This window comes from Scomber japonicus, chromosome 2 (assembly GCF_027409825.1).
Source record: "Scomber japonicus isolate fScoJap1 chromosome 2, fScoJap1.pri, whole genome shotgun sequence".
Taxonomy (NCBI): Eukaryota; Metazoa; Chordata; class Actinopteri; order Scombriformes; family Scombridae; genus Scomber; species Scomber japonicus.
In genome coordinates, this window is record NC_070579.1 from 23,440,491 (window position 1) to 23,466,478 (window position 25,988).

General features: G+C 40.4%; 3 protein-coding genes across 3 annotated transcripts; 1 reads left to right on the top strand and 2 right to left on the bottom strand.

Moving 5' to 3' along the window:
- The first annotated feature begins 262 nt into the window (after positions 1-262).
- On the top strand, positions 263-6,447 carry lyl1 (LYL1 basic helix-loop-helix family member). The gene is made up of 4 exons (XM_053328942.1): positions 263-377; positions 1,605-3,132; positions 4,328-4,425; positions 5,128-6,447. The coding sequence occupies exons 2-4, from the start codon at positions 2,372-2,374 to the stop codon at positions 5,670-5,672; spliced, it is 1,404 nt and encodes a 467-aa protein (XP_053184917.1). The 5' UTR covers positions 263-377; positions 1,605-2,371; the 3' UTR covers positions 5,673-6,447.
- Positions 6,448-10,926: 4,479 nt separating this feature from the next.
- LOC128368086 (uncharacterized) lies at positions 10,927-16,841 on the bottom strand. Its single transcript, XM_053328826.1, has 8 exons — positions 16,469-16,841; positions 15,173-15,507; positions 14,823-14,933; positions 14,226-14,348; positions 13,425-13,800; positions 13,240-13,299; positions 12,842-13,149; positions 10,927-12,678 (listed from the first exon to the last, which is right to left on the bottom strand). Exons 2-8 carry the CDS (start codon positions 15,503-15,505, stop codon positions 11,203-11,205), a joined length of 2,787 nt encoding a protein of 928 aa, XP_053184801.1. The 5' UTR covers positions 15,506-15,507; positions 16,469-16,841; the 3' UTR covers positions 10,927-11,202.
- A 610-nt stretch (positions 16,842-17,451) lies between these two features.
- On the bottom strand, positions 17,452-20,279 carry LOC128368255 (HMG box-containing protein 4-like). The gene is made up of 3 exons (XM_053329045.1): positions 19,183-20,279; positions 18,021-18,143; positions 17,452-17,904 (listed from the first exon to the last, which is right to left on the bottom strand). Exons 1-3 carry the CDS (start codon positions 19,510-19,512, stop codon positions 17,860-17,862), a joined length of 498 nt encoding a protein of 165 aa, XP_053185020.1. The 5' UTR covers positions 19,513-20,279; the 3' UTR covers positions 17,452-17,859.
- Between the last annotated feature and the right edge of the window lie 5,709 nt (positions 20,280-25,988).

The following is a 25,988-nucleotide window of genomic DNA, read 5'->3' on the forward strand; positions in this document are numbered from 1 at the left end:
ATGCTTTGAGTCTATCTTCGTTCAAAGGAGCAACTTCACAGCAACAAAAAAAAAAAAGAAGTATGTTTGGACTGACTTTCGGTCTCGGCGTGACTTAACTTCTTTGTGAATATTTTGGACTGTTTCATTTTTTAAACTATTTTTTTTTACAGGGACTAATGTGAGTATCTGGGGTGTTTGAGCAACGTCAGACCTCAGAGATTGACAGACAGGCAATGACAGGCTGTGGCACAGTGTGACCGACCTGAGGAGGAGGAGGAGGAGCAGGAGGAGGATGTTAAACACTGAGGAGACACATGCGTTCACAGATCACTTGAACTCTGAAGGATTTTGCATGACAGACAGAGAGAGGCTACACTGGGTGCCATAATTAACCTGTGAGTATTAAATCAATAATTCTGTATGTGTTTTGCTCTATAGTAAATGAAAATGGTTCGCAGCCTGTGACATTTAATTTAGACGATAATAATAAAAACACGTTTGATATAAATTACTGTCATATGTACCATATGTCTTGTGATACTGGTAATAAGGTTGTTGGTTGTTGGAAATTGGTAATAAAAACATTTAATGATTCAGTGACAAGAAGAGGAAGATAGAATTTAAATATCAAATCTACCAGAATTCACTTGGTGGATGGGCATTTATTACCATTAAAACCTGAATTATATTTTTTTGCTGACAGTGTACTAGTTCAAATACAATTATTTGTACATTTATTTAAACATTTTTATTCATATTGTATATGTATGTATATGTTTATTTATATGATTTCTGAAAAATTGACAAACACAAAATCTAATAATTCTGCTACAGATGAATACTGTCAACAACATTTTGGTGGTAAAAGTTCTCTTTCTCAAAAATATTCATTATATTTAAGGACTTAATGTAAACTATTGAGCTACTCTATACAGGAGCATATAGGGTATATGCTTAATTTAAGATTAATTTAATATTTAATTTAATTAATTAATTTAATATGCTATATCATCTATTTCTCAACAAAATATATGAGATGCTATTGTTGTTTCTTAGCAACCAGAGTAAAATATATCTTAAAACGGGTACAGCTCATAATGCTTTCAGCAAACACGTCCATGTAATACTGAGTATTTGACACCAAACCTTTGAATTTACTTCTGTAACTCTATTTCTGTGAAGCTTCCCTTTTCTTTTTATTTAAGATATTTATATAATGTTAAATATAACACTGCTAAAAAACTACCTGTAAGAGTCTCTACATTATTGTGAAAGAGAGAACTGTTTGAAATAAAGTCATGACCACCAGAAAAGCCAAAACAGGAACAATTGCGATTGCAAAACCTTAGAAATCCTGAGTGTTATGTCTTGCAAAGCAGACTACAAACAAATGTCTCCCTCCTTGCAGAAGTAGCTCAACAGCAAATTTACCCGAAAACAGAATTTAACATCGCAGCTGCATTAAGCGATCAATCTGTAAATTTCCATGAAATGTTGAAATTGAAATTGTGCTCATGTGCAAAATTTGACCTTTGGTTACATTTTCATATCTTATTGCCTATTCTAAATATACACCAAATGTATATCCCGTGTGCTTCTTTTCTTTTTCTTTTGTTTAACAGAGTCTTTGATATCAATCCAATCTTCAGCGGCCTGGGACATGTCGAATGCTTAAAAGGATTTTGACTCACATCCTCAAAATACACACAGACAGACACATAGACAGACAGACTCATTAAGAGCTGCCACTGGAGACTCCCTGACAACCTCCAATCTGCTGCTCAGGATGTACTGTAAGACAAATACAGACATCCAGTTCAAATCCAACCTCGACAACCACCCCAGCTCCACGCTGCACCCAGAGATGACACCGTAGTGACTATTAAAGGACTGCACATTCGTTTCAGTTGCACCGTCTGTAATGTTGTAGTAAAGGAGTGAACACAGACTCACATCTACCCACACTCCACATATAGCTACAATCACACAAGTAAAAGTGAGAATGATGGGTAATAAGGTTGGATCAGTGAGAAGGTGTAGCTTAATTGAAGGCACATATAATATGGACTGATGGATAAAAGACTGACATACTGACCCTGGTGCTGATGGATTTCAGTTGTTGTTGTTCATTTATTGTGAAGTAGAGCGGCAAAATATTGCATAATCTGCAGAAAAGTGTTCTGCATTCCGGAAAGGAAGGGTTATGAGTCGCATTTATGGAAAAGACACTTGAAGAGGAGAGATTTGAAGGACGAGCAAAGGGTGGTACCCATGAATGTACTCTCACACTCAGACACAACAGGGACAAGACACACTGACACACATACTGGACGGCTGAGAGTTAAAGAAGTTTGGAACTGACAGATTTTCCCCCAGAGGCTTCACCACAATGATGGAAAAGCTTAACCCCACCAGCCTACCTGCCTCACCACCCAACCTACCTCGCCCCTCCTCTACTTCCTCTTCCTCCGCCTCCTCCCCATCCTGTGCCTCTGTGGTGCAGCACAGTCCTCTCCAGAACCAGACTGCAGCATCTTCGGATGCAATCAACAGCCCACATCCTTCTAACAAAACAGGGCACAAGGGACACACGGACGTCCCTGCTGCCAGCTTGATTCAGTCCCCCATTGCCACGACAACAGTGTTAACCAATCACCATGCAGAGACAGCTGCTGCACCTGAGCCCATCGTCATGGAGATGAAGCAGGAGGAGGAGAAGCATGGAGGACCAACCACCACCAATGCCACACCTGCTGCTTCTGCCACCAGGTCCCCAACACTTTCCTCTCCACCTCCACTCCTCCCAGCACCAGCCAAGACGTCCCCATGCCCACTCCCTCCTCCAGCCTCCACTGCGTCTTTCCCTCTGTCCTCATCATCCTCTCCTCTTCCTCCCCACATTCCAGTCATCAGTCTCGGCCACAGCAAACCTCCTCTTCCACTCCCCAACACCCCTTTGACTGCTTTACACCCAATTCCCAACCTTCTGCATGGGCCCCATGTGGACCTTCGCCGCAGCCAGCTGAACTGTTTGCCTGTGGCCAGTCCTGGAGGCCCTGGAAGTTCTGGAGGTCCAGGTGGCCCCTCAGCTCATTCCCCAGGTCCCCTGTTGCCTCAGCAGTACCTGCCTCCACACGCCTTCTTCACCAGGTTAGATTTGGTTAATTTGTCCATTAGCACAGGGGCTTTCCAACTTTTTCCCACATGTACTTATTTTTGACCCCTCATCACATATTGCAGTGATAGGTGAGCATGGGTGTCATTTGCCTTCCGTATGGTTAATTGGAATCATTTTTGAAGGCCAAAAAAAGTGAGACTATCTCGTGCAACAAGAAAAAAGATTTGAAACTATAACATACTACTACTACTACGGTTTCCTGAGATGTTACTAGTGATGATGATGCTTATTCGTTGGTAAAACTGCCAAGTTTCTGTTTCATATGAAACCTCAACTGCTGGGATTTCATGACTTCCCATTGTGATTAATAGTAGCCTGCTACACGGTTATGCGAAGTTGACAGCAGGATGTGTGCTGTTGTAAAGGCACCACACATTTCTCACACTTAATTTGCTCGTCAGACTGTTACTGGTTACTCAACATGAGCTGCATCGTTGAATGTTTTTTGTGTACATTCAATATAAAAACCCGGTAAATATCACAAGTGAAATTAAATTACATATTTATTTTGAATTGCAGCTAGATTTTGGAGGTATATAAGGTATGGTACAATTTCAAGTGGCAAAAGGCTACAAAATGGAACTCTTAAAGCTTTTTCTGAGCTCCTGAAATCGGCAACTTTTACCTTACTTTTAAGACAAGAAATAAATATTATAAAAAGCCCTCCTTGTGTTCATCTATTTTATACTCAAAAGCATATTTTCCCAACAGTTTCTCATAGTATAACTGAGGAGTATCAACTATAGAAAGTAAAAAAGTAGGATTTTCCACAGTGGCTACACCTATGGCTTCTTCAATCTGTTTTTGAGGTCTGGGAATAAGCTTCCCTACCCACTTCTCTCTGGTCTGTTTGTAGAAAGAGGCATTGATCTATTTCATCACCCCTAAGTCGAAGCAGCTAGTAACCAGGCTTAATGAGACCAGGCTAAAACTCTGCATGCACACTCAATCAACGCCACCAACATAATCACGCCTCAGTTAATGGCTTCCACCATCTTCTTGCTTGCTTTGCACATCCACCCTCCAAGATTTCTCTCCATCTAGAATTATTTAAGAGATGCCAAGCTGAGTTTTGTATTTTGCAACATTTTACTGTCCATGTTATTGTGTATGCAGTTACAAACATCTTACGTTTTCCATTATTTTTGCCATATATATGTTTTTTAGTTCTTACCTGGGTCCCTCAGGAGTAAACTATGGTGTCATTGCCAACAACCGGATTAAGAGAAGACCGTCATCACACTTTGAGATGGAGATCAATGAATGTGAGTTTTTGTGTGTCTAATTAGAAAATAAGACTTTGCTATTTGTGCAGCTCCAGTGACTGTTGAAGGTTAATATTTAAGGTATTTACTGGATAATTATGTGTGATAAGGATAAGTGTTAATCTATATTTTCTGTTTGTTAACAAATACACTGAATAACATACATCAGAAATGCAGTAGCCTGTCTTACTTCTGTTTCTATTGTTTTCATCCTCAAGACCATAAGGTCCTATTAAAGATGCAATCTATATAAATGTGTGAGGTATACTGTATATACTTTTATCCAATTTTCTCCCCCAAAAAACAGCGGGGCACTGGAGTATTTAGCAAATGATGCTCAAATTAGAGTAAACCATGCATTTGGACCATTTTCAGTTTAAATTTGGTGTTCTAGTGAGCATTTACGACAGCAGGATGATGTATGTGTGATTGAATGAAAATTAACTACACTGTCCATGTTCATCGGAATGAAAGAATATGTTAGTCAGGGCAACAATGTGGTTCACTGATATGTTTTTAAACCACAATGGAGCTGTAAGGCACAGAGAAATACACTATATCAGGCTTGTGCTTACTTATTAGGAGAATTAATTTATTGTTGAAATTGATCTTGTCAAGGGATTAGTTGAAAAGAAAAATAGAGAATATGACCGGACTCTTCTTTTAAAACCTGCTCACACAGTGTTCATGTTTTTCTGACAGGCCCTCCTCAGAAACTCGCTCGCCGTGTCTTCACCAACAGCCGTGAGCGTTGGCGACAGCAGAATGTGAACGGAGCTTTCTCCGAGCTAAGAAAACTCATTCCCACACACCCGCCTGACAAGAAACTCAGCAAGAACGAAATCCTCCGTCTGGCTGTGAAGTACATCAACTTCCTGGTCACTCTGCTCAATGACCAGGCCCAGGACAAGAGCATGGACTCAGTTGAGGATGAAGCTAAGGAGGACAGCACCACAGCTGGGTTGGACAGCAACAAACTGAATCCTCTCTTTCAGTGCGACACTCCTTCTCCATCCCACACTGCCCCACCATCTTCAGCCCATTCCGCCTTGGCCACAGCCCACAGAGACAGAGATTCAACTGATTCAGTCATTGCCCTGGCGACTTCCCCAGCGACATCTAGCTGCTATGGCGACACGGACAGTGAGGAAAGCTTTGGGGCTAAGACCTCTGTAGTGACTCATGGCATTCTGGGAAAGGTTAAGGGTCAGATAAGGATGGTGGCAGCCACAAATGATGAGCGATGACACCAAAAGACAGCATACAAAAGGTGCACAGCCTCTGGGAGTTTAAATGTTACCTTGACGGAAAGGACTGGATATACAATTGATACCAAAGTGTTTGAGTCCAAAGAGCCAGTGTGGTTGTCTTCCACTCACTCAACACCCAAGCAGTGTGAATAAGGAAAGGGTGGATTTTTGGTGATATTTTGTAGTTTTAATTATTTTAAACTTTCTTTTTCCAGTGATGTGCAAAAAATTCAGTGTGAGTCTCTGTGTTTTAAGAAAATAGTGAAAATGTGCTCTGGGTCAGGTTGAACCTCAACAGAACTCGTATGTGTTTTATATCCAAAAAGATCACAATGTTCCAGTGTCAAATATTACAACTCTATGTCAAATAATAGGAGTCCAGTGTGGATGAATGATGCAAAACAGTCCAATCTGATTATTTCCAGGCTGGATTTACCTGGTAACAAAATGTGGATTACTATGTGTTAATAATTCAGGACAATCACAATGTTGAGTGATCCCTCTGCATCCATGAAAATGTTAAATCTTTCACAGCAGGGTTAAGAAGCTAATGTTTTGTTCAAAATACAGCCTTAGAAGTTTACATGTAAATAATCAGTATTGTCCCAGTACAGTTAAGGTAACTGAGATTACCACATACTATATTGTGACCCATTGAAATGCATTCATTAATCGAAGTTGGAGTTCTCAATGTTCCTGCTGTTCTTCTCATTGTTCCTGTGTTCAGAGAAACAGTGCTGATGGTCCCACCCTGACATTGTGACACACTTGTACCAGACAGAAATAAAGTGTGTTTTAGTTTGCTGTTCCTTATTTGACATCCTCTTATTGCGCTCCAAAGACTGCTCTTTGTCAGCATGATTTCTCAACACATCAAAATATTTTGCCGCACTCTGTTCAGTGAACATTTGTAACCTCAGTGTGTTCGATATAAATCCTAATAGGAGCATTTCACACTGGTCATCAGATGTTAAAGGTAAAAATGTAATAGATTAGATCTACAAAAGAACAAAGCATGTTTTTGGTAGAAATACACATCTTACATAGTTTACTTTTACTCTCATCCATAATATGTTCATAACTCAACACACTCTATCTGGGCTGAATAGTCAAAGCCAAACTCCATGATGTTTGTTTGTGCTGTTCACCAGAATGACAGATTGATAGTTAGTTTTAACAAGGAAGCTAGAAACAACGCCGGTTAAAGAAATAAAAATAGTGAGTGATTTGACACCATGAAGCTAGATATAACTGTTTGCTGACATTACATTATGACAACCCCATCCATGGAAAAAAAACAGCATTCATCGTCATCCCATTAAGTTTTCCCAGGGCAACAGAAGTGGGAGTTTTGCACGTGTTATACATATTTCTTCATGTACTGGTGTTTTGCTTGTGTGTGTGCTATGTGGTTAAGAACTAGTAAGGATTTATGTAACAGCAACAATTGTAGGTGTGCGGTTGTGTGTGAGGAAGGTCAGGGTGGATGTGGGATGTGGCTAGAGATGGGGTTCAGCATGGTGGAGGTGCTGGAGAGGGGTTGTATAAGATAGAAGTTGGGGGTAAGTTGCAGCTGTGTGGTTGTGCTGGTGTCTCTAAGCCTGCGTGCTTTGCTCTATCAAGTGGCCAGGAAACGCCTTCAGTTAGTGCTGTCTCATTGACGGCCAACGAGTTTCCTGGAGGAGGGGTGGTGGCTGTATATGTGTATGCGTGTGTGTGGTTGTGTGTGTGTGTGTGTGTGTGTGTGTGTGTGTGTGTGTTTGAGGGGTGGAGTGGCAACTGCTACATGGAAGAAGGGAGAAGGGAAAAACAGAGAGAGAAAACAGCCACCAGGATGCTCTGGGAACCCCTATACAGCCAGTTTCAGGACCGCACAACAGGAAGAACTGCTTTCACAACAGTGCCACGGCTGCCTCTGCCCGCTCTGCTGTGCAAGGCTGCCCTGCCCCCCTCTCCGCTCTGCTCTGAAACCACAGAGAGGATTAGAGATTGAGGCTGGGGTCACAGTAAAGTCTTCGCCAGGTTTTTACAGCAAAACAATTAATTTGTTGTCCTGGTGGGAGTTATTTCACATTTTATGACATTATTTGACATTATAGAAGCTCACTTCATTCATTCAGTGGTAGATGTATTGGAGTACAAGCCTTTCAAATTGTAATTGTTTCAAATGTTTGCATCTGTATTCATTCAAATAAGACTGCTGGACCGTTGCAGACATTAGCTATAGGTAGCTTACAACATAAAATATGTGGTTATATGACAGCTCGGATTCTGACCGAAGTGTTTAAAGTTACTTTCCTCCAATTTTTTTCCTATTTGTCTTTTATACATTCATGGAGAGTCATTCTATAAACTCCTTTGGATAAATATACACCGCGGTTTGTGCGTCCTACAGAAAATTCCTATTTGCATCCACTCACATGTTTTGATCATTTATGCAGTCAGGCTACCTGTAAGATTTGTTTTGCATTCTGTCATACTTTAACACTAGTTCAAATGTATTGTATCCAGATGTATCTTTGGATAATCCCTTGAGATGTACCATCTCATTTTCAAGGGGGACCTAAATAGAAGTTATACAATATGAGCAAAGGTAGAAAAAATATTTTAGAGAAAACAAAAGTACCTAATAATTAATGACTAAGAAACAAACAAAAAAACAGTACAACTTAGTATCAACTAAGACATACAAAATCAGGATCATAAACGGATCATTCATTGACAAATAATGTCAGTGAGAACATTAAGTAATACATTTATAAAAAATAATAACAGAGGTGTTATCATGAGTGTGTACAACTGAGCCCATAATAAGAAAACTGAACAAGTGGAAGGATGATAAAACAATATGGGTCAAAGATTTACAGTTAGATTACTCAGATGGAGCTTTAAACATATAGGCTTTCTTATCTATAGACATAGAGACTACACAAACAGAAAAAAGAGCTGTAGCGTCTCAGTTGATAACTGGATGACAAAGGTACCATGGACTGTTTTAAACTGTGAGGTTAATTGAAATGTGTACATTAAAAAAATCTGTAGCCAATATTTTGATGGGAGAGGGCCAATTAAGAGTTTCATACATTGTACAATAATTTATTTAAGGACAACCAAGATCAAATCTGCATAGTCTATTATAAACTATATTGAGAGGAAGAAGAGAAGTTTTGGATACAGCCTGATCTACAACGTCAGCATAATCCAATATCAGTAAAATGATTGTGACACAAGCTTCTCTTTTACAGTAGAAAAACAATTTGTGGAACACAACTACTGAATTTCATTCTTCACAATATGATTGATATGGCATTGAAATTAAACATCAGAGTTGATCTATAGGTCCAGGTATTTGGTATTTGCAATTGTGTACCATCAAGACAAGCAATAACACATGAAAAAGTTCTAGATTTGATTTTAATGCTTTGGTGCATACAGAAAATCGTAAAGTGAGAAAGTTTTATTGAGTAGTAGTTTATTAGCTGTGAGCCAGTTGTATTCGGGTTATTCACTCTATTATAAATGAGTTTTAGAAGTGTATATTACAATGTTATCCACATAAAGCTGATCACAACATTCAGAGCAAGTCGAGGTGCATCATTAATTAATAAAAAATAGAAAAGAGAAATGGATCAAGAGTTGAGCCTTGAGCCACACTTCTTGTTTTATTAATGTATCTATGATTGTGTTAATCAATGTGAAAATAGTAGGAAAATCTTTCTTCCAAATATCCTAATTGAATCCCATTTTGCACATTCCTTTTTTAACCACATACTCCTACCTCTTTACCAATCCACTCATTAATGAGAATGGTTTTTAATTAAATCAGCTCAACATCAACTGCTCACACAAAGTTGTTCTAGTGTTTTTAGATCGGCTGTACATTTTTATTAACATATAGTAACGTACAATATAGGTCAAAAAAAAAAGAAACCTTATAATGGGAGCTGAGACTGCTGGGGTGTTAACTTACTCTCCCTCCTCTGATACAGGAGGCCAAGCAGGGAGATGCTGGCCGGTCTGGGACTCAGAGATAAAAATGTCCTCATCACCACCCACCTCCTCCTCCTCCTCCAACCCCCTGTTGTGCCCCTCTTGCCACCACATTTACATCCACACTAACACAGAAATACCACTTCATCAGCTACGTGGAAACTAAATATGTAGTGATGATACTAGAAGGTTTTTGGTCTTAAGGCAGCTTTAGAATGGAAACTTACAGAACAAGGTCATGATTAAACAGGGTTTTTTTTGTTTTTTTTTTGCTTTAAATGACATGTGCCGTATGCCCTGTATCAAACTTTCAAGACAACACTCAAAAACAGACAAAGAAGCAATCATTTTATTATAAATGCTCTTTAATTCATCACTGAAGAAAATGACAGTATTATAAGTGTATGTTGTCTTGAATTACTGACAAAGATTTAAAATATATTATTATTCATGGAAATATATACGGTATGAACAAATACTCAACTGTTTTAAAACTCAACGGCGAAAAAAGTGAGGTCCTCCTCATCGGTACCAGATCAACCTTAGCAACACTCAACACTTCCACTGTTCCTCCATCCCCTCAGGTAAAGAGCCTGGGTGTCATCCTGGACAGCACATTATCTTTTGAAGCCCACATCAATAACGTTACTCGGTCTGCATACTTCCATCTACGTAACATCAATCGTCTCCGTCCCTCACTTTCACCAACCTGCACTGCTATCCTGGTAAACACTCTGATCACATCCCGTCTGGACTACTGTAACCCTCTCCTCTTTGGTCTTCCGCGGAAATCTCATTATAAACTCCAACTGGTCCAGAACGCAGCTGCTCATGTCATAACCAGAACTCCCTCTATTGAACACATCACTCCTGCTCCAACTCTCCTCTGCCAACCAGCTCTTTGCCCCATCTGCCAAATTAACCACCATGGGGTCAAGAGCCTTCAGCCGATCTGCCCCCCGCTTATGGAACTCTCCCACCAGACATTCGCACTTCAGACTCTGTCTCCACCTTTAAATCCCGCCTGAAAACGCACCTATTCAGAGTGGCATACTCTGTCTCACACTGACTATGTAATCACATTTATTTATTGTACTAATGCACTTTGTAGTCACATTCATATTTATTCTTTATCTTTGCACTAAATATTACCTGATTTGTATTGTTTGATGTACTGTTGATGTGCCTTGTAAGGTGTCCTTGAGTGCTTTGAAAGGCGCCTTTAAATAAAATGCATTATTATTATTATCATCATCATTGCTACACTATTAAAATAACTATTTATTTTGTCTAAGGATGGATGTTTGAAGTTAGGAATCATAAAGACATTTGTTTATAAAATAGTAAATCTAATTTGACAGTGGTATTGTCATACAAGCACAAGTGGACACAGTTTGTGTGTTTCAAAAATCACCAAGATGCCAAATCAAAATCATAAAAATCCTTAGTCACTGTTTTTGAATGATATATTACGATGGTTTAAAACAAATGTTTTTACATGTGTTACACATTTCATTTACACACTCTATTCAGTCTTTCATTCTGTTTTCAATACTTTTTCTCCTTGTTTTGCCAGGGAGTCCATGCTGTCGTTCACTGTTCTTTCCATGTGTTTTGCAGCTTTGTCTGTGTTGTCTAATGTGTGTTTATTACTGAATTTGCGTCTGCCCACTTCACTTACTGCAGATCCAGCTGCTGCCCCGACAGCACCGCCAATCACACCCCACAAACACACACCAAGCACCAAACCCAGTAATGCACACCCTATCACTACTTTAGGCACTTTTTTAGCAGTTGTCCCAAGTTTCTCCCACACTGAGCTCTCAGCAACCATTTTGGCCCCGGCTTTGGCCCCAGAGCCCACCTTCCCCCACACCGGACTCTGTGCCACTGTCTTTGCACCAGCACCGATTCCAGCTCCGAGACGCACTGAACTGTCTGCTACCAGTATGGCCCCAGATTTAGCCCCTGAACCAACTTTTTTCCACATAGGACTTGCTGCCGCTGCCTTTGCTCCAGATCCAATCCATGCTGAACTGTCCACCACTACCTTAGGAACTCTATCACCTACTAGTTTGGAGACATGTCCAGCTCTAGTTCCCACCTTCTCCCACACAGAACTATCAACCAACATCTTCTGGACATTTTTTGCTCCACTTCCAACCGCTCCCCACATTGGGCTACTTTTCACTTTCTTTGCTCCCTCACCAACCCACACAGAACTATCTCCCAATAGTTTTGGTAACATCTTTGCAGTAGACTCCATTTTCTCCCTCATGGAATGAAGAAGTGAAGGGGACATGCTGTAAAGTGTGAATGGAGGAAGGCTCTCAATATTCATGGTACTAACACTCATTTCTGCCTCATCCCTTGTTTTCTCAATCTCATCTTCACTCACTTTCTCTTCTGCCTCAGCCACAGGCTGCATGTAGGGATAGAGTGTATGCTGCTCAGTGTTCAGCTGTCTAACTTCTCCTTGTATTTCTTCTTCTAGCTTTTTCCTCCTTTCCCTTGTTATCTCTACCTGTCTCTGCCTCACTCTGTTCTCAGCTTCCTGAAAAGCAGGACAAGAATAACACTGTCCGTCAGCCTCCCTCATCGTCTGCTCCACCTTTTCTAGCAGCTCTGCCACATTCTTCCTCTCCTTCTCACCTCCTTCCATCTCTAGCACATGAAACCTGTCCCCGCATTTCTCCACAAGCTTCAACAAATCCTTACGCTGACCAGCAATATACGCCTCCATGCTATTGTTCCCTGCCTTCCCGCTTTCCCTCAGTCGATCTGGATGAGTAAAGAGGATCAGAGTGTGTCTCTGGACTGCCTCTGGGCCAAAAACAAGCTCAAGGGACCTGAGAGCCTGCAGCTCAGTCTTGGCAGGCTGGTCTATGGGGACACACAGAAGGAAAGCATGGGGACCGGGACTGGACAACGCAATGCAGGAGGAGATCTGAGCTCGTACCTCATCCGGACTACGTTCAGAGTTGAACCAGTCTGGGGTATCCACCACTGCCACCTGCAGGAAGAAACACAGAAGACAGATGAAGCCATATGCAGTAGAAAACACTACAGAGTTATGGGAAATCTGCCAGGTCATATTTTTTGACACAAAACAAGAAGAAAATGTCGAAGAGTATGAGAGCTATCAAAGTTTGGGGATTTCTGGCAATGGCACTAACCTTTCTTCCTGCAACAAGTGCTTTCTTTTTCCCACACTCCTGAGTGACAGCTGTGAGGCTGTCTGGGCGTGACTCAAATTCCTGATGACCCAGTATTGTGTTGCCAGCTGTGCTTTTTCCTGCACCAGATCGTCCGAGCAAAACCAGACGAAGCTCCGAAGAGGATGGTGAGGAAGATGAGGATGGTGTGGAGGGAGAGGAAGCAAAGACTGGCATGGAGGGGGAGGAGGAGAAGACAGGCGAATGAGGAGAGGAAGTGGGAGAAGCCTCTGGAGATTTCTGTTCAAAGCTGTTAATTCTGTGGTGAACTGATAGGAGAAATCAAGAGTTTAATGTGGAAATGTTGCTCATAAACATCAAACGTCATAAGAGTGGACTGTTATGTGACAGTGACTTACAAGTAGTAACCATTTTCGGCGATGCTTTACTCTCAGACATTTGTGAGAGTATAGCTCCATCTACAGAGGAAAAACAGTTAATATGAGTCCTACATTTTCTGCTCACTTTGACTTTTCTTCTTTCTTTCTCTACATGCCATTGTGAATAGGAAAAAAAACAAGAACTGTGTTCTGTTGACCTTTACCTGCATTTAATCTGAAACTGGGGGTCCTTTTCAGCTGCCTGTCCTCATATGGCTGTGAATGTGACTGTTCCTCTGGTGCTGGAGTTGAATGGAGCCCATCAGACACTTGGTTCGCTCCCACACTTCCCTCTATCTCATCTCTCTCTTTCTTTCTTCTGCTCTCCAGGGCAACACTGTGCTGCTCCTCTCTTTCAACTTTCCTCTGTGTTTCTGTATTTCGTTCGCAGGTTGATGCGAGTGACTCTCTTTTCTCTTCCTTTTGAGCTCTAAAAGTCTCCATAAGTTCTTGCTTTCTTTCTTTCACTCGATTCTCCAGGTCTCTGTCCTGGGCTGTTTTCATGTAGAATACTCCGTGTTTCTGCACCATATTGTCCACCTGTTACACAAATGAACGATTTTCATTTACAATTTATATTTCAATTTACAATTAAAATGTTAATCATTGTGTGATTAATTCCCATGTAAGCACAGGTTACAATTTACTCCTGCTACAACTTTATAATGATCAGAAATACGGAAGTTGTGACTACAGCTGGGTGTGATTGTTTGAGCATGAGAGAGAGAGCTCAAACACAGGCAGTATGCAATAAAAATACATTTTACATTCAGAAAACGTTAAAAAAGTGCTTGACAAAATTGAAATAGCATCACCACCATTAAACAGAACATCCAAACTGAATAAATATGCAAGATGACTACCATAAACAAACATAACTACAACACAATAAGATAATAAAACAAAAAAACTGTCACTACCTTGGCATTTAAGCTATTACAGTAATCTGTAGTCAAACCTGTTACCTTATCTAACAGCACACGGACCTGCGCCCTGTCCTGGCGCTGACGATTATTGATGACATCGTACCTCCCACTGCAACGTTCAATTATCTGCCTGAGGCCTGGGTGCTCTTTCTGCAGGTATTCCTGTGGTAAAGGATTGGTGTGTGTGAAATCAGTGTCAGTGAGATGAAACTGCAGTTTCTCAAACTATTGAGAAAAATGGACCTGCATGTTAAAGCTTGTTTTAAAGTAGAGGATGCCTCTTCCTATTTCCAGCAACATTTTAAATACACAAACTGATGCAATATTGTTCTGTGTGTTCTTATGTGGCTAACTTCATTTAAATTGAACAAAAAAATCAGCCCCATGAAAACCAATAGTTAAAATCACTTAAAATAGGACACTGGAAGAAGTAGTGTCAAGAAGGAATGCTGTACTGTTCTTGCTTTGTGCACTGACGCAGAACAAGCTTATGTGATTGAAAAGTTACATTTCTGCTCTGAGTGCATGTAACCAAAATATATACAAATCTTTTAAATGGTAAAATAAAAAGGAATGTATATTGAAATGTACAGTATATCTCAGTACACCACAGAAGTCAGATGTCATCTGTATTACCTCCACTGTCTTTCCCATCAAGTAATCCCCACAGGTCAGCAGGACCAGAGTGTGATCCAGCACTTGTGCACCAAACACCTTCTCCAGTTCCGCAGGCACAAGAGCCTCCATCTGGGAACACCATGGAAGAAGAACCCATTATTAGGGTTTTATTTGGTGAATTTACTCTCATCTCTCACAATTAAAATTATGCACATGATAGTACCAAGAATGCAAGAATGCAAATTGAAAATATGACTTAAAAATCTGTTCAAAGCCTCATTTTGATCTTCTAAATGCTGTTGATGTTTTCATGAGTTGAAATAGAAGCTACACCACAGGTGAAGGGACAAACAGAGACTACAACCAACCTCTGTGAACTGGTTAACAGGCACCAGCAGAAGAATTGCATGTGGACCTGGTGCTACCAGAGTCATGGCTCGCTCTGTCTCTTTCCTGACACTGTCCTCCATCTTGCCACCACTCCAGTACCATCTTGGTGCCTCTACCAAGGTCACCTTCCTGCCCTCAGAGACGCCCTGTCGCAGCTGGCAGCTCCTGGCCGCACTGGGAGAGACAGGGGACAGCTGGCTGAGGATGGTGTCACTTGATGATGTCTTTCCACATCCAATGTTCCCTAAAAGGATGAGTCTCAGCTCAGGGAGTGAAGACCCACGGTGACCCTCTCTCAAGTGTTCACTCATAGCTAGAAAGACAGAACAGGGGTCACGTGACAGCAGGATGTAACTCAGTACCACAGATCTCTGCTGCTATTCAGTGCAACGCTAAATCAACTGAGAGCAAAGGTGTATTTTGATAAAAAAAAGTTTGCCTGTTTCAGATTTAATCAAAAAAATAAAATCGGAAGATAAACACCTGAAAGTTGTGATCAACTTGATGCAACTTCATCTGATCTGCTTCATCTGTGATTATATGATTTGTCACTTTCCTTCTCCGTCTACAGTGTTTGTTTTTATCTTGTGGTTAATGAATGATGTCTTTTTATTTAGTTTCCAGCACATTCCCTTCATCTACTTTAACCTATTATGCATGATTTGGCAAGAACTACGATAATTGATAATGACAGTGCTCTCATTCAGAGAGGTATTCATTTCGCTGGAACTTTTCTTCCTTATCTCACTGCATCCCCCTTTTTCTCTGTGTACATGATACACCACACCTTGCCAGTCCTGTCCAACTACATTCTACCTGGACTATTATATTTGGACTGATATGCAAACATGCACAAAAACACAGCCACCTACAAATGCATGCAAATATAAGGCACTCAGAATCACACAGAAACAGCTCAGTATTTCATAAAGCCTGCACACAATTAGCTATGAAGTGAAACTCAAATGTGGCATTAAACTACTACGGACAGTAAAGACTACAAGATGATACTCTACACTAGTTGTCAGGTGTCTATTTAAAGCTGGCATAACATTAACAACCATTGGCTCTGATCTACACACAGATAGCTGGTATAAATACACTATGGTGGGTAAAATCCTTGTAATCAAATAGTAACTGAAACTTTAAATAGTCAATAATAATCAACACTTTTCTGCTACTGTTAGCTTGCTCTTTATTATTGAGATTACTACATAGTACTACTAAGTCTAGTAAAAAGGTGCATCATTCAAGCAATAGGAAACATACTTAACTGTTTGAAGTCTTTGAAGCTGGTCATGTAAATGTCTTCTCTGAGTGCGCTGTTTTATATTTCACTCATCCAGACAACTTCAGTTCATGTCGGTTCCCTGTTGGCAACTAAAAACTTCCTACGCAGGTGAAGGACATTACCTGTCACACCACTCCCCATTTGAACACATGCACGCATGAACACACTCGTAAGTATATTTTTCATGCACAACAGTTTTCTTTGTCTACCAGCTGCTAAGCATTCCAAGATGGGGCGGATGGGTTGTATCCTGAGGCACATGTGAATCATTCTGCCATAGTTTTAACTACCACACCCATTAAATGTCAAAACTCATCAGCAACTGTCAAATAAGTTTCTCTTCAGGGTTTACAGTTGCTTTTTACTGTCAATATTTGATCTGTTAAAGAAAGCAAAAAAGTAAAAAGGAAGAAGGCTTCTGTTGTATGTCATTCATTAACATTAACAAAATGATACTTTGTATTTTTATTCGACATACTTTGTGAAACCCTCAAAGCCACAAGTTTGACTTCTTCAGAGATGTAACTTTCAGATAATCTAATCAAATCACAGCTGGATGTTGGATTTACTGATTATTAGAGCAATCAGATAATAGTACATTTAATTAGAAGTGATGAACCTATAGCTAATTAGTTAATTACAAAACCACATGGATATGACAATACCACATGGATATGACATATATTTATCTCAGCATCACTTACATGGTTATATTTCAATATGGCAGGTTTGGATGCACATATCCCCCCAGTCTGAGCTTAAGGTGAACTTTTTATGCTTCCACATTGTAAGAGTAACCAAATTAACCAAGATGTGTCAACATAACTATGCATTTAGACAGGAAATTAATTAGTTGCTTTTATGTCTTCTGTTCATGTGGAGTCAAGTCTTAGGTCACTAGAGATTCACATGTCAGGTGTGTATTGGTACACATTGACACTTTGTACTACTGTATGAACTATGAAGAAGGCGATGGTGATGAAAGATTTATAGCCAGAGTGTTATGAAATTAACATTACATTTAATTATAAATCTAAGAACATGTTTACTCATGAGATTGTTTGATCAACTTCACTGTGATCCAGAAAAAAGTGTACCGTCTCCCCACAGTGTCACTTTCAGTGTGTCCAGTGACTCAGACAGTGTTGAAACATTACAGAAAAAGAAAAAATAAAGTTAAATTATTCAATGTTGGAACACACCTTTTTAATGGCCAATATAATTAAGAAAACGTACATATCTGTTATTAACACAAAAATAATATTCTTACTGCAACCCAATATTGTTTGGATATTATTATTTTCCTAGAATAAACTAACCTAAAGACTCAGCATATCAGAAGGAGCAATATACAGCCAGAGGAATCTTCATCACTCATAACCCCGGCATCACATAGGAAATGTTTTCCAGAGTAGTAGACTTAAAAAAACATGAAATATGATCATTTAAAAAAATCATTGGTGGTACAATAATATATATATATATAAGTGGATGCATGGTCATATAGTGCACACAATGTGGAGACAGTCACTCACCAGTGTGTGTTGTGTGCAGCTCCTCAGCTCTGGTATCTGTGAGGTGAGGCAGATGAGCGGAGGCAGCGCACACAGCAGAGAGTCCAAGAGAAGAGACAAGCTACTGGACACACAAACCGATTTCTGCAGAGACACACAGAGAGACCTGTAAGATTGCTGCATGTTCTCCAGTCTGACGGATGTAGCAGAAGTTGTGTGTTGTCAGTTTTGACTAAACTGATCACTGTTTGGCATGGGCAAATGTGGCTGAACGCATATAATTAGGCACGTTTGTGTCAAGACTAGAGCTAAACAGTCAAGTGTTTTAATTTTCAGACTGCAACAAGTTTAACTTTAGCCAACAAACCAATTCAATCATGTTAGAACTAATTAATTAATTTATAAAACACTATTGATATATATAACAGAATATTGTCCTTGTACTGCCCATAAATAAAAGCACCAGGTACCTTTTGGGAATTGTAAGTATTCAGATTTAAAGGGACACATTGCAGTTTTCTTGTAAACAAACAAAATTTATATTTATATTAGGTGTTACAACTCATCATGTGCACTTTTAAGGTCTAACAAAATGAACAAATGTGTTTTCTTCCTCATCCTGCATTGTGCAGGTTTCTCTTCTTCCCAGTCACTGCATGTTGTTCTTGATGCGTTACTGCCCCCTAGTGATCACTGAAATAGTGTGAAACCATTGGCAGGACTGTGTCTGCACACACACAAGACAAAAACAGTGACCCACTCACCTGCTCCTTAGCGCTACAAGTGAGTAGAAACTTTAAAGTGTAAATTGAAAGCAAGGTTTTATCCCCATCGTACATGAGACCCAAATTCACTGATCTGATTTCACCCCCCCCACCCCCACACACACACACACACACACACACACACACACACACACACACACACACACACACACACACACACAAATACAGTCAATTAATTAGTCACTATACAATGTGCTCATGTCTGTCTATCAATTCAACAGAACATGGGCTTATGAAGGAACAATTTAGTGGGTTATGACTTGAGAGATTCAAAAAAAATATCAATCACATATTATCACGACATCAAAGACTGAATATCTAGAAGAAATCTAACCCCAGTGTTTTATCATATTTTGACACTGAGATTATTCTGTTTTCACTGCAGTGAATTTACTCACATTTGTCACCTGAAGATGCTGCCCAATCAGAGACAAGGATTCCCCCAAAAGGTGCAGATGGGCTGCAGCACTGACAAGATCCTGGTCAGAGCAGTCAGGACTCCTGAGTGTGTCCCAGGCTGAACCAACAGGGCTGGAAATAGAACTAATTGTCCCATTAGTCATGGGGCTAGATACCACGGGACAAAGTGTTGAGCTCATCGTTGTGGTAATGGCTGTCACTGAACTAGGAACAGGTATGAAGGGACAACGTCTGGGGGCTACTTGTGTGCTAAGTGGACAGTCTGCCATGCTGTCCTGGCTGTCTTGGTGTATCCAGGACTCCAACATGGAGCTCGGACTCGCCTGGGGAGGGAAGAAAGGTGGACCATGGTGATGAGTAGAAGTGAAATAGAAAAATACACTTTGAATAACCTATTGGATAATTCATTACCTGATCAACGCTGCCTTTTGGAGTACAACAAGAATGCAACAAGTCCTGGATTTCCTTGTTACCAAACACACACAGTGAGGTGAAAAAGGAAGGAAATGGATAAAATCATAGAACATTTAAATCAATCCTGAAAAGTAAGAATGTCTTAGAAGCTCAGGATGTCTATTTATTAATCATTTGGAGTGAAGTGTCTTTTTCTGGCAACATCTGCTTTCCACAAACCTATAAGTTTGTTTTGTGAACACATCTGAATTGCTTTCCAAGCTCAAGACAGACAAATCTGTTCTCACCTCTCCTCCTTTCTCTTCTTGTCTGTCTTGTGACACAAAGACTGGATATGCAGGGAAGTAGGACTCTACTGCACACAATTCAGGCTCAGCTCCACTATTACCTGCAAGTGTCATGTATCTGAAAATTAAGGATTATTCATTTTCTGCACCCTTATATTACACTGTGTTGTCCTATGAATGCTACAATATCCACATGATACTTCGTAAATGCCATTACTTAAAAGTAACTTACCAGAGTGTCGTCTTTCCTTAAGAGGGGGACATCTGAAAAAGGTGAATAAGTAGCTATCTTGTAATGTACAATATATTGAAAAACTTATGCACATCACAATAACCATGGAGCTGAACATGAAAACATAAAACTAATTTCAAGGATCAATATCCAATCAATCATATAACTATTGGATTTTTAAAAAGCATTACAAAAAGCTGTCTGTTACACTAAATAGAAAGCTTTAATGGAGCAAAATATATCAAACTGCAGAGTCTGAGCCCAATTAATTTACAACCAAAGACATAAACTTGCAAAAAAACTTGCTGCACTGCCACAAAGCAGACCAGTTAAAAGTTCAATAGCAGAGGACTTTAACAGGTTCTTTGCCCACTTTGATGCAGATAACAACATCGGTAATGGACAGGCTGCCACCAGATCATCAGACAATCATTCTGGACTCAAATGAGGTCAGGAGGGCACTGGGCAACATCAACACGAGGAAGGCAGCTGGACCAGACGGTGTTCCAGGGCGGGTACTTCAGGCATGTGCAGATCAGTTGGCAGAGGTCTTCACTAACATCTTCAACCTTTCCCTGAACCACACTGTTGTCCCAACTTGTCTCAAAGTAACAACCATCGTGCCTATTCCCAAGCAAAAAAACATTATTTGTTTAAATGACTATCGCCCAATTGAACTCACCCCGGTCATAGCCAAATGCTTTGAGGGATTAATTCTGGCCAAGATTAAACGTTCCATCCTTGACACACTAGACCAACACCAGTTTGCCTACCGGCCAAACAGATCAACAGAAGACACAATCTGTGTTGCCCTCCACGCTACACTGGAGCACCTGGAATGTCCTGACACATATGTCAGGATACTCTTCTTGGACTTTAGTTCAGCCTTTAACACTGTCATTCCTAACACCCTAGTGTCTAAACTTCATGGATTGGGCCTGAATACAACCATCTGCAACTGGGTCCTGGAGTTCCTGACCAACTGTCCTCAGATTGTCAGGCTGGGAAAACAAACATCCTCCACTCTCATCCTGAACTGAGGCCTGTACTACGAAGCTGGATTTTCTCGAGGTAACTTCAGGGTTAACTCTGGGTTTTCCGTACTACGAAGCTGGTTCACTTCTTACCGGGGTAAATCACCATGGTAACTTATGCTGAACGGCTAACCTGCTCCGGAGCAGGTTATGTTCTGGATAAGAGATCAAGGAGTACAAAAGCACCACCTCCTGACCAATCAGCTCTCTTAGAAAATGACCTGCCCATTCTTAAAAGATCCTGGCTGTCAACATTGGTGCGCGGATCGCGAGAGGAGCGCTTAGGAGAGAATGAGCTTTTAGGGATAGATGCAATTTTTTAATTGGCCAAAATATATATTTAAAAAATAATCATTGAGGCACGTGGGGGATATTATTCTGTATGTTATACAGTTGGTTTGAAATCATTCACTCAAATGGTTGAAGCGCATAATAGGTTTGTATTTTGAATGTTGAATATTAAACTAACTTAATGTCTCTTATGAAAGGAAGGGCACTGAGGAAGCGATCTGCCCCAAACGTCTGTGCCGTAATAAAGTGGCATTGTGTGATCAGAGTGCTGTCCGTTTATATTGTCTGATAAATTAATATTGTATGATCTCGTGAATTTACACATTAACAGAGTCGGCAATTTTCTGCCAGCATTCCTTCCTGGCTTTTGCTGCTGCAGCAATAGTGTTCCTTTTGGCCTGGATGATGTGATTGAATTCTTCATATTGTTGAATTATAATTGTCTGCTCCTCCATGGTAAAGTAGTCTGCTCTGCAGGGTTTCTGCATGTTTGTGATTGGTCAGACGCTGCAAACACCTCCCCTTTATGTGAACGCGCAGAGATCCAGATTGGAAAACCCTGGGTTGATTTACCGAGTTGATAACCAGCTTCGTAGTACCGCTTATCCTGGACTGCGAAGATCTGGTTAAGTCAACCCAGGTAAAGGAGAGAGATCCTGGATAGGTTAATCCAGCTTCGTAGTACAGGCCTCTGGTGTTCCTCAGAAGTGTGTCCTGAGCCCTATCCTGTATGCCCTCTTCACCCATGACTGTCTCCCTGTCCATGCAACAAACACCATCATCAAGTTTGCAGATGCCATGACAGCCATGGGCATGATCTCCAACAACGATGAGTCAGCATACAGGGATGAGGTGCAAAACTTGACAGTCTGGTGTTCCACTAATAATATAATCCTGAACAATAAGAAGACAAAGGAGATCGTAGTGGATATCAGGAAAGAGAGGAGAACAAATCACAAGCCAGTGTTCATTAATGGTGAAGCAGTGGGGAGTGTCTCCAGTTTTAAATTTCTGGGGGTAACCATCTCTGAGGACCTTTCCTGGGCTGCACATACATCCACTGTCATTGGGAAGGCACAGCAGCGTCTTTTCTTCCTATGGAAGCTGAGGAGAGCCGGTCTGCCACAGAACCTACTGGATAACCTCTACCAGTGCACTGTGGAGAGTATAATCACATATTGCATCACTGCGTGGTTTACCAGCTGCACCAAGAAGGACGAAAGGGCTCTGCAAAGACTCATCAAGATGGCACAATACATCATTGGGACCCAGCTTCCTGCAATTGGGGACATTTACCAAGCCCGCTGTCAGGGCAGGGCCTTAAATATAATTCGTGACCCAACACATCCTGGCCACCACCACTTCCAACTACTTCCCTCTGGCAGGCGATACAGGACAGTTCAGTCACACACTACAAGACTGAAAAACAGCTTCTTCCCCCAAGCTGAACATGGCCTGATACCCTTATCCCACTCACACTCACTGATTGTGACCTACTGTTACAATGAGAACTGCTACTGTTTGCACCTTTTATATTGCATATTGCACTTTGTTGCTCTTATTGATTGTTAATGTTGTATGTCTTAAGTTGTTTCTAATTGTCTTAAATGTTGTTATGTCTCAGGGAGTGCTATCTAAAGTTCATTATATTGTTGTCTGACACTCAATATAATGACAATAAAGCTACTAATCTAATCTAAACTAATCTCATGTTACGTATTGCAATGCTGATGCCAGCGAATTAACATAACAGACTGTACTCGGGTATATTACAATATCCATTTGTCCCACCCCTTAACTCAACCTAGCTGCAGAGCACATACAATTTGAAAACTGCAGGCCCAAAATCCACCTTGTTAGGCCTCTTGTTGCCACACTCAACATCCAACTCTGGTTCCTCCACCCATAAGAAAGTGTTCGTGGGACCCCTTTCCTCTCTCCCTGGCAGTGTCCACTCACTCTATTTAGTAAAAGTAAAGCACCTTGATGAATGAAGCACACTCATTTTCAACTGACCCCACAGGTTATAACTTTAAGCTAAACAAAGAGGAACAAACAAACAGTTAAAAGGTTGCAAGCATGGCAGTCAGTTGTCTTACTTAAAATGCATCACACCGTAACCATGCAAGTGTGTGCTGCAATCTAAAAATGTGCTTTTTCTAATTCAGTCAGCATTTGTATCTAAACCAGATTATAAATAGATATGGACAAACTGCTTGTCGCGTTATTTCAAGTTCAAAGTCTATGATACGTCAACAGCGATAAACTTTGTAACCATGTAAACGCTGAAAAAGAAAGTTGCATATCAGTTTTTTGTCAACTGAGATTCGAGCTAACTGCTGATAACGTCGACAAAAAAAAATCACTTTTACGGCCACATTTCTCCACCTACGTGTGAACTTGCCTCAGTTTCATGTCGGAAACCGTGTGGAGGAAAAAGCTGCTGATTCACGTTTAGCACTTCCCCCGTTTCTCTCCCTCCCTCTGCTTGTGTTCCTGCCTTTCTGCTGACTCATGGTAGACCGTCATTAAATACATCACCTATTATCCTGTCTGCTGGTTAAGCAGAGGAATGTTAAGTGTGCAGGGTAAAACATCTATCAGATAAAATAATCTTAGGCTTAGATATGAGCACGGGTTATGTAATGCTTATGAAATCTGGATTACTGTCTGTTTTACGGTCACATTTTTCTGGCTATGAGCCTACTGAATTGATTTCTATTCAGTCAATTAAAGCTGGCATTTAAAATGTTTGTCCTTAGGTAGTTTATAGAATTTAATGGAATCTGGCTGACTTGGCAGAAATCGAATATAGGATATATTTTAATTAGTGTGTTATCACCTGAAAAATATGAATCATTGTTTTTGTTACCTAAAAATGAGCTCTTATAATACGTCCATGCTTGGTCCTCTACTATGTAGGTCACCATGGCACCATGTTTCTATATTAGCCCAGAATGGACCGATGCAATACTGGCTCTAGAGAGGACCTTTAGCAGTTTTCACAAAATTCATCAGAATTATTAAAAATAATTGGTCTTTTGTTTTTGGTCGGAGCCTTTTATTCATGTTTTTTATGACACTGCCCCTTGTTCCAATCAGTGGAACATGTAATTATATTTTTTTGGTCAACTCAAGTAAATTGTTGTGTAGCATAACCCGAATATGGCACATTGGCTTCAGGGGGGTCTTACAGTCTGTTCAACATGACACTGTTAGACCCTTTACCCTATTGTTTATTTTAGACAATTATGTTACCAAAAATGTTGAGTCAACAGTCTAGGGATTATTGTTTCCTGTTTCAACATGAAAAGGTACCCATGCACAAAGGGAGGGCCATAAAGAAATGGTTTTCAGAGACTGTTGTGAAAGAACTTGACTGACATGCACAGTGACCACCACCCCGTCGACTGAAAGAAGATCACCTGGAATAACAAATGTGAACCAGAGGTTATGGCCCAACATTAGTGCCTAACATCTCTAATGCTGTTGGCTGAATGGGAGCAAATCTTTCCAGCCAGGGTTCAATAACCTAGTGGAAATGTTTCCCAAAACAGTGGGGTTAGGGGGTTAGGGTTAGTTTACTGTAGCTACATGCTCTTCTACATAATGTATTAGATAGCAGGTGTTTCAACAAGTCATTATTTGGGAATGTTACAAATCGAATTGTGATTTAAGGCCACATTCCATAAATAAAAGTGACTTGACTTGTCATAAATCATATGAGAATCAAAAGCTAGTATTTAAAAATATATATAAAACTTACAACATTGATTTATTTCACATTTCATGATGGCCACTGCAGATATAACTGTGTGATTAGTTATTTTTTCGATAAAGTAGACAAAAATATTTTCTATACTATCTTTTAAATGTTGTTATTGACTTGAATGTAACTGAATATAGGAGTCATTTTACTCATTTACTGCATAGCACTGTTCAGCTCTGGTTAAAGAAAAACAAATACTTAGAGAAGCATGTAAAAGCCTCCACTGCCCATAACTGCTCAACCTTTTTAGTACTTGTTTATTTATCAGTGATCTAGCAGCTTGATGAAACATGTTCATGTTTCCCATGAACTGAGGACTGGGTGTATTGTTCTGACCGATTCATGTGATTGTTGCTCTCCATGAGTCACTGTTTCAACACTTCCCTCCTCCCTTCCAGGCTTCAGAAACTGACTCTGTCATGTTTAGCGTTTGCCCCTCCTCTGATCTGGTTCAACAGTGGAATTCCAAAGCTGCAGTGTCACATTAAGCTCTCAGTCGGCCCTCCTCCTGTTTTTCCAGGGCATTGCTAAACTTCCTTACTCATGCTAAGGACCCGTAGTCCCTCCCTCAACACATCCAAACTTTTCTCAAAGTTGCTGCATCATGTTAACTCTAAGTCCCTCCCTATTATTTTTGCTGAATTTGCCATATCATGTTTAGCTGAGGTTTTTCGGAGTTCCTGTTTTATTTCAGCTGCTGGGAGGGAGGAGACAGAGGGGGACGTATAAAAGGGGGAGAGGACTATAGGCACACAGC

Bases quoted from the DNA above. Each gene is read 5' to 3' on its own strand.
- lyl1 (XM_053328942.1), top strand. From the start codon at position 2,372: ATGATGGAAAAGCTTAACCCCACCAGCCTACCTGCCTCACCACCCAAC. The intron at 3,133-4,327 runs GTTAGATTTGGT...TATGTTTTTTAG, and splicing joins CCACACGCCTTCTTCACCAG to TTCTTACCTGGGTCCCTCAG. The intron at 4,426-5,127 runs GTGAGTTTTTGT...TTTTTCTGACAG, and splicing joins TGAGATGGAGATCAATGAAT to GCCCTCCTCAGAAACTCGCT.
- LOC128368255 (XM_053329045.1), bottom strand. From the start codon at position 19,512: ATGTTGGAGTCCTGGATACACCAAGACAGCCAGGACAGCATGGCAGAC. The intron at 18,144-19,182 runs GTGAGTAAATTC...GTGTCTCTGCAG, and splicing joins AGCATCTTCAGGTGACAAAT to AAATCGGTTTGTGTGTCCAG. The intron at 17,905-18,020 runs GTGAGTGACTGT...TGTTTTTTTAAG, and splicing joins GCTGCACACAACACACACTG to TCTACTACTCTGGAAAACAT.
- LOC128368086 (XM_053328826.1), bottom strand. From the start codon at position 15,505: ATGAGTGAACACTTGAGAGAGGGTCACCGTGGGTCTTCACTCCCTGAG. The intron at 14,934-15,172 runs GTTGGTTGTAGT...TGGTGTTCCCAG, and splicing joins CTGTTAACCAGTTCACAGAG to ATGGAGGCTCTTGTGCCTGC. The intron at 14,349-14,822 runs GTAATACAGATG...CCTTTACCACAG, and splicing joins TGATGGGAAAGACAGTGGAG to GAATACCTGCAGAAAGAGCA.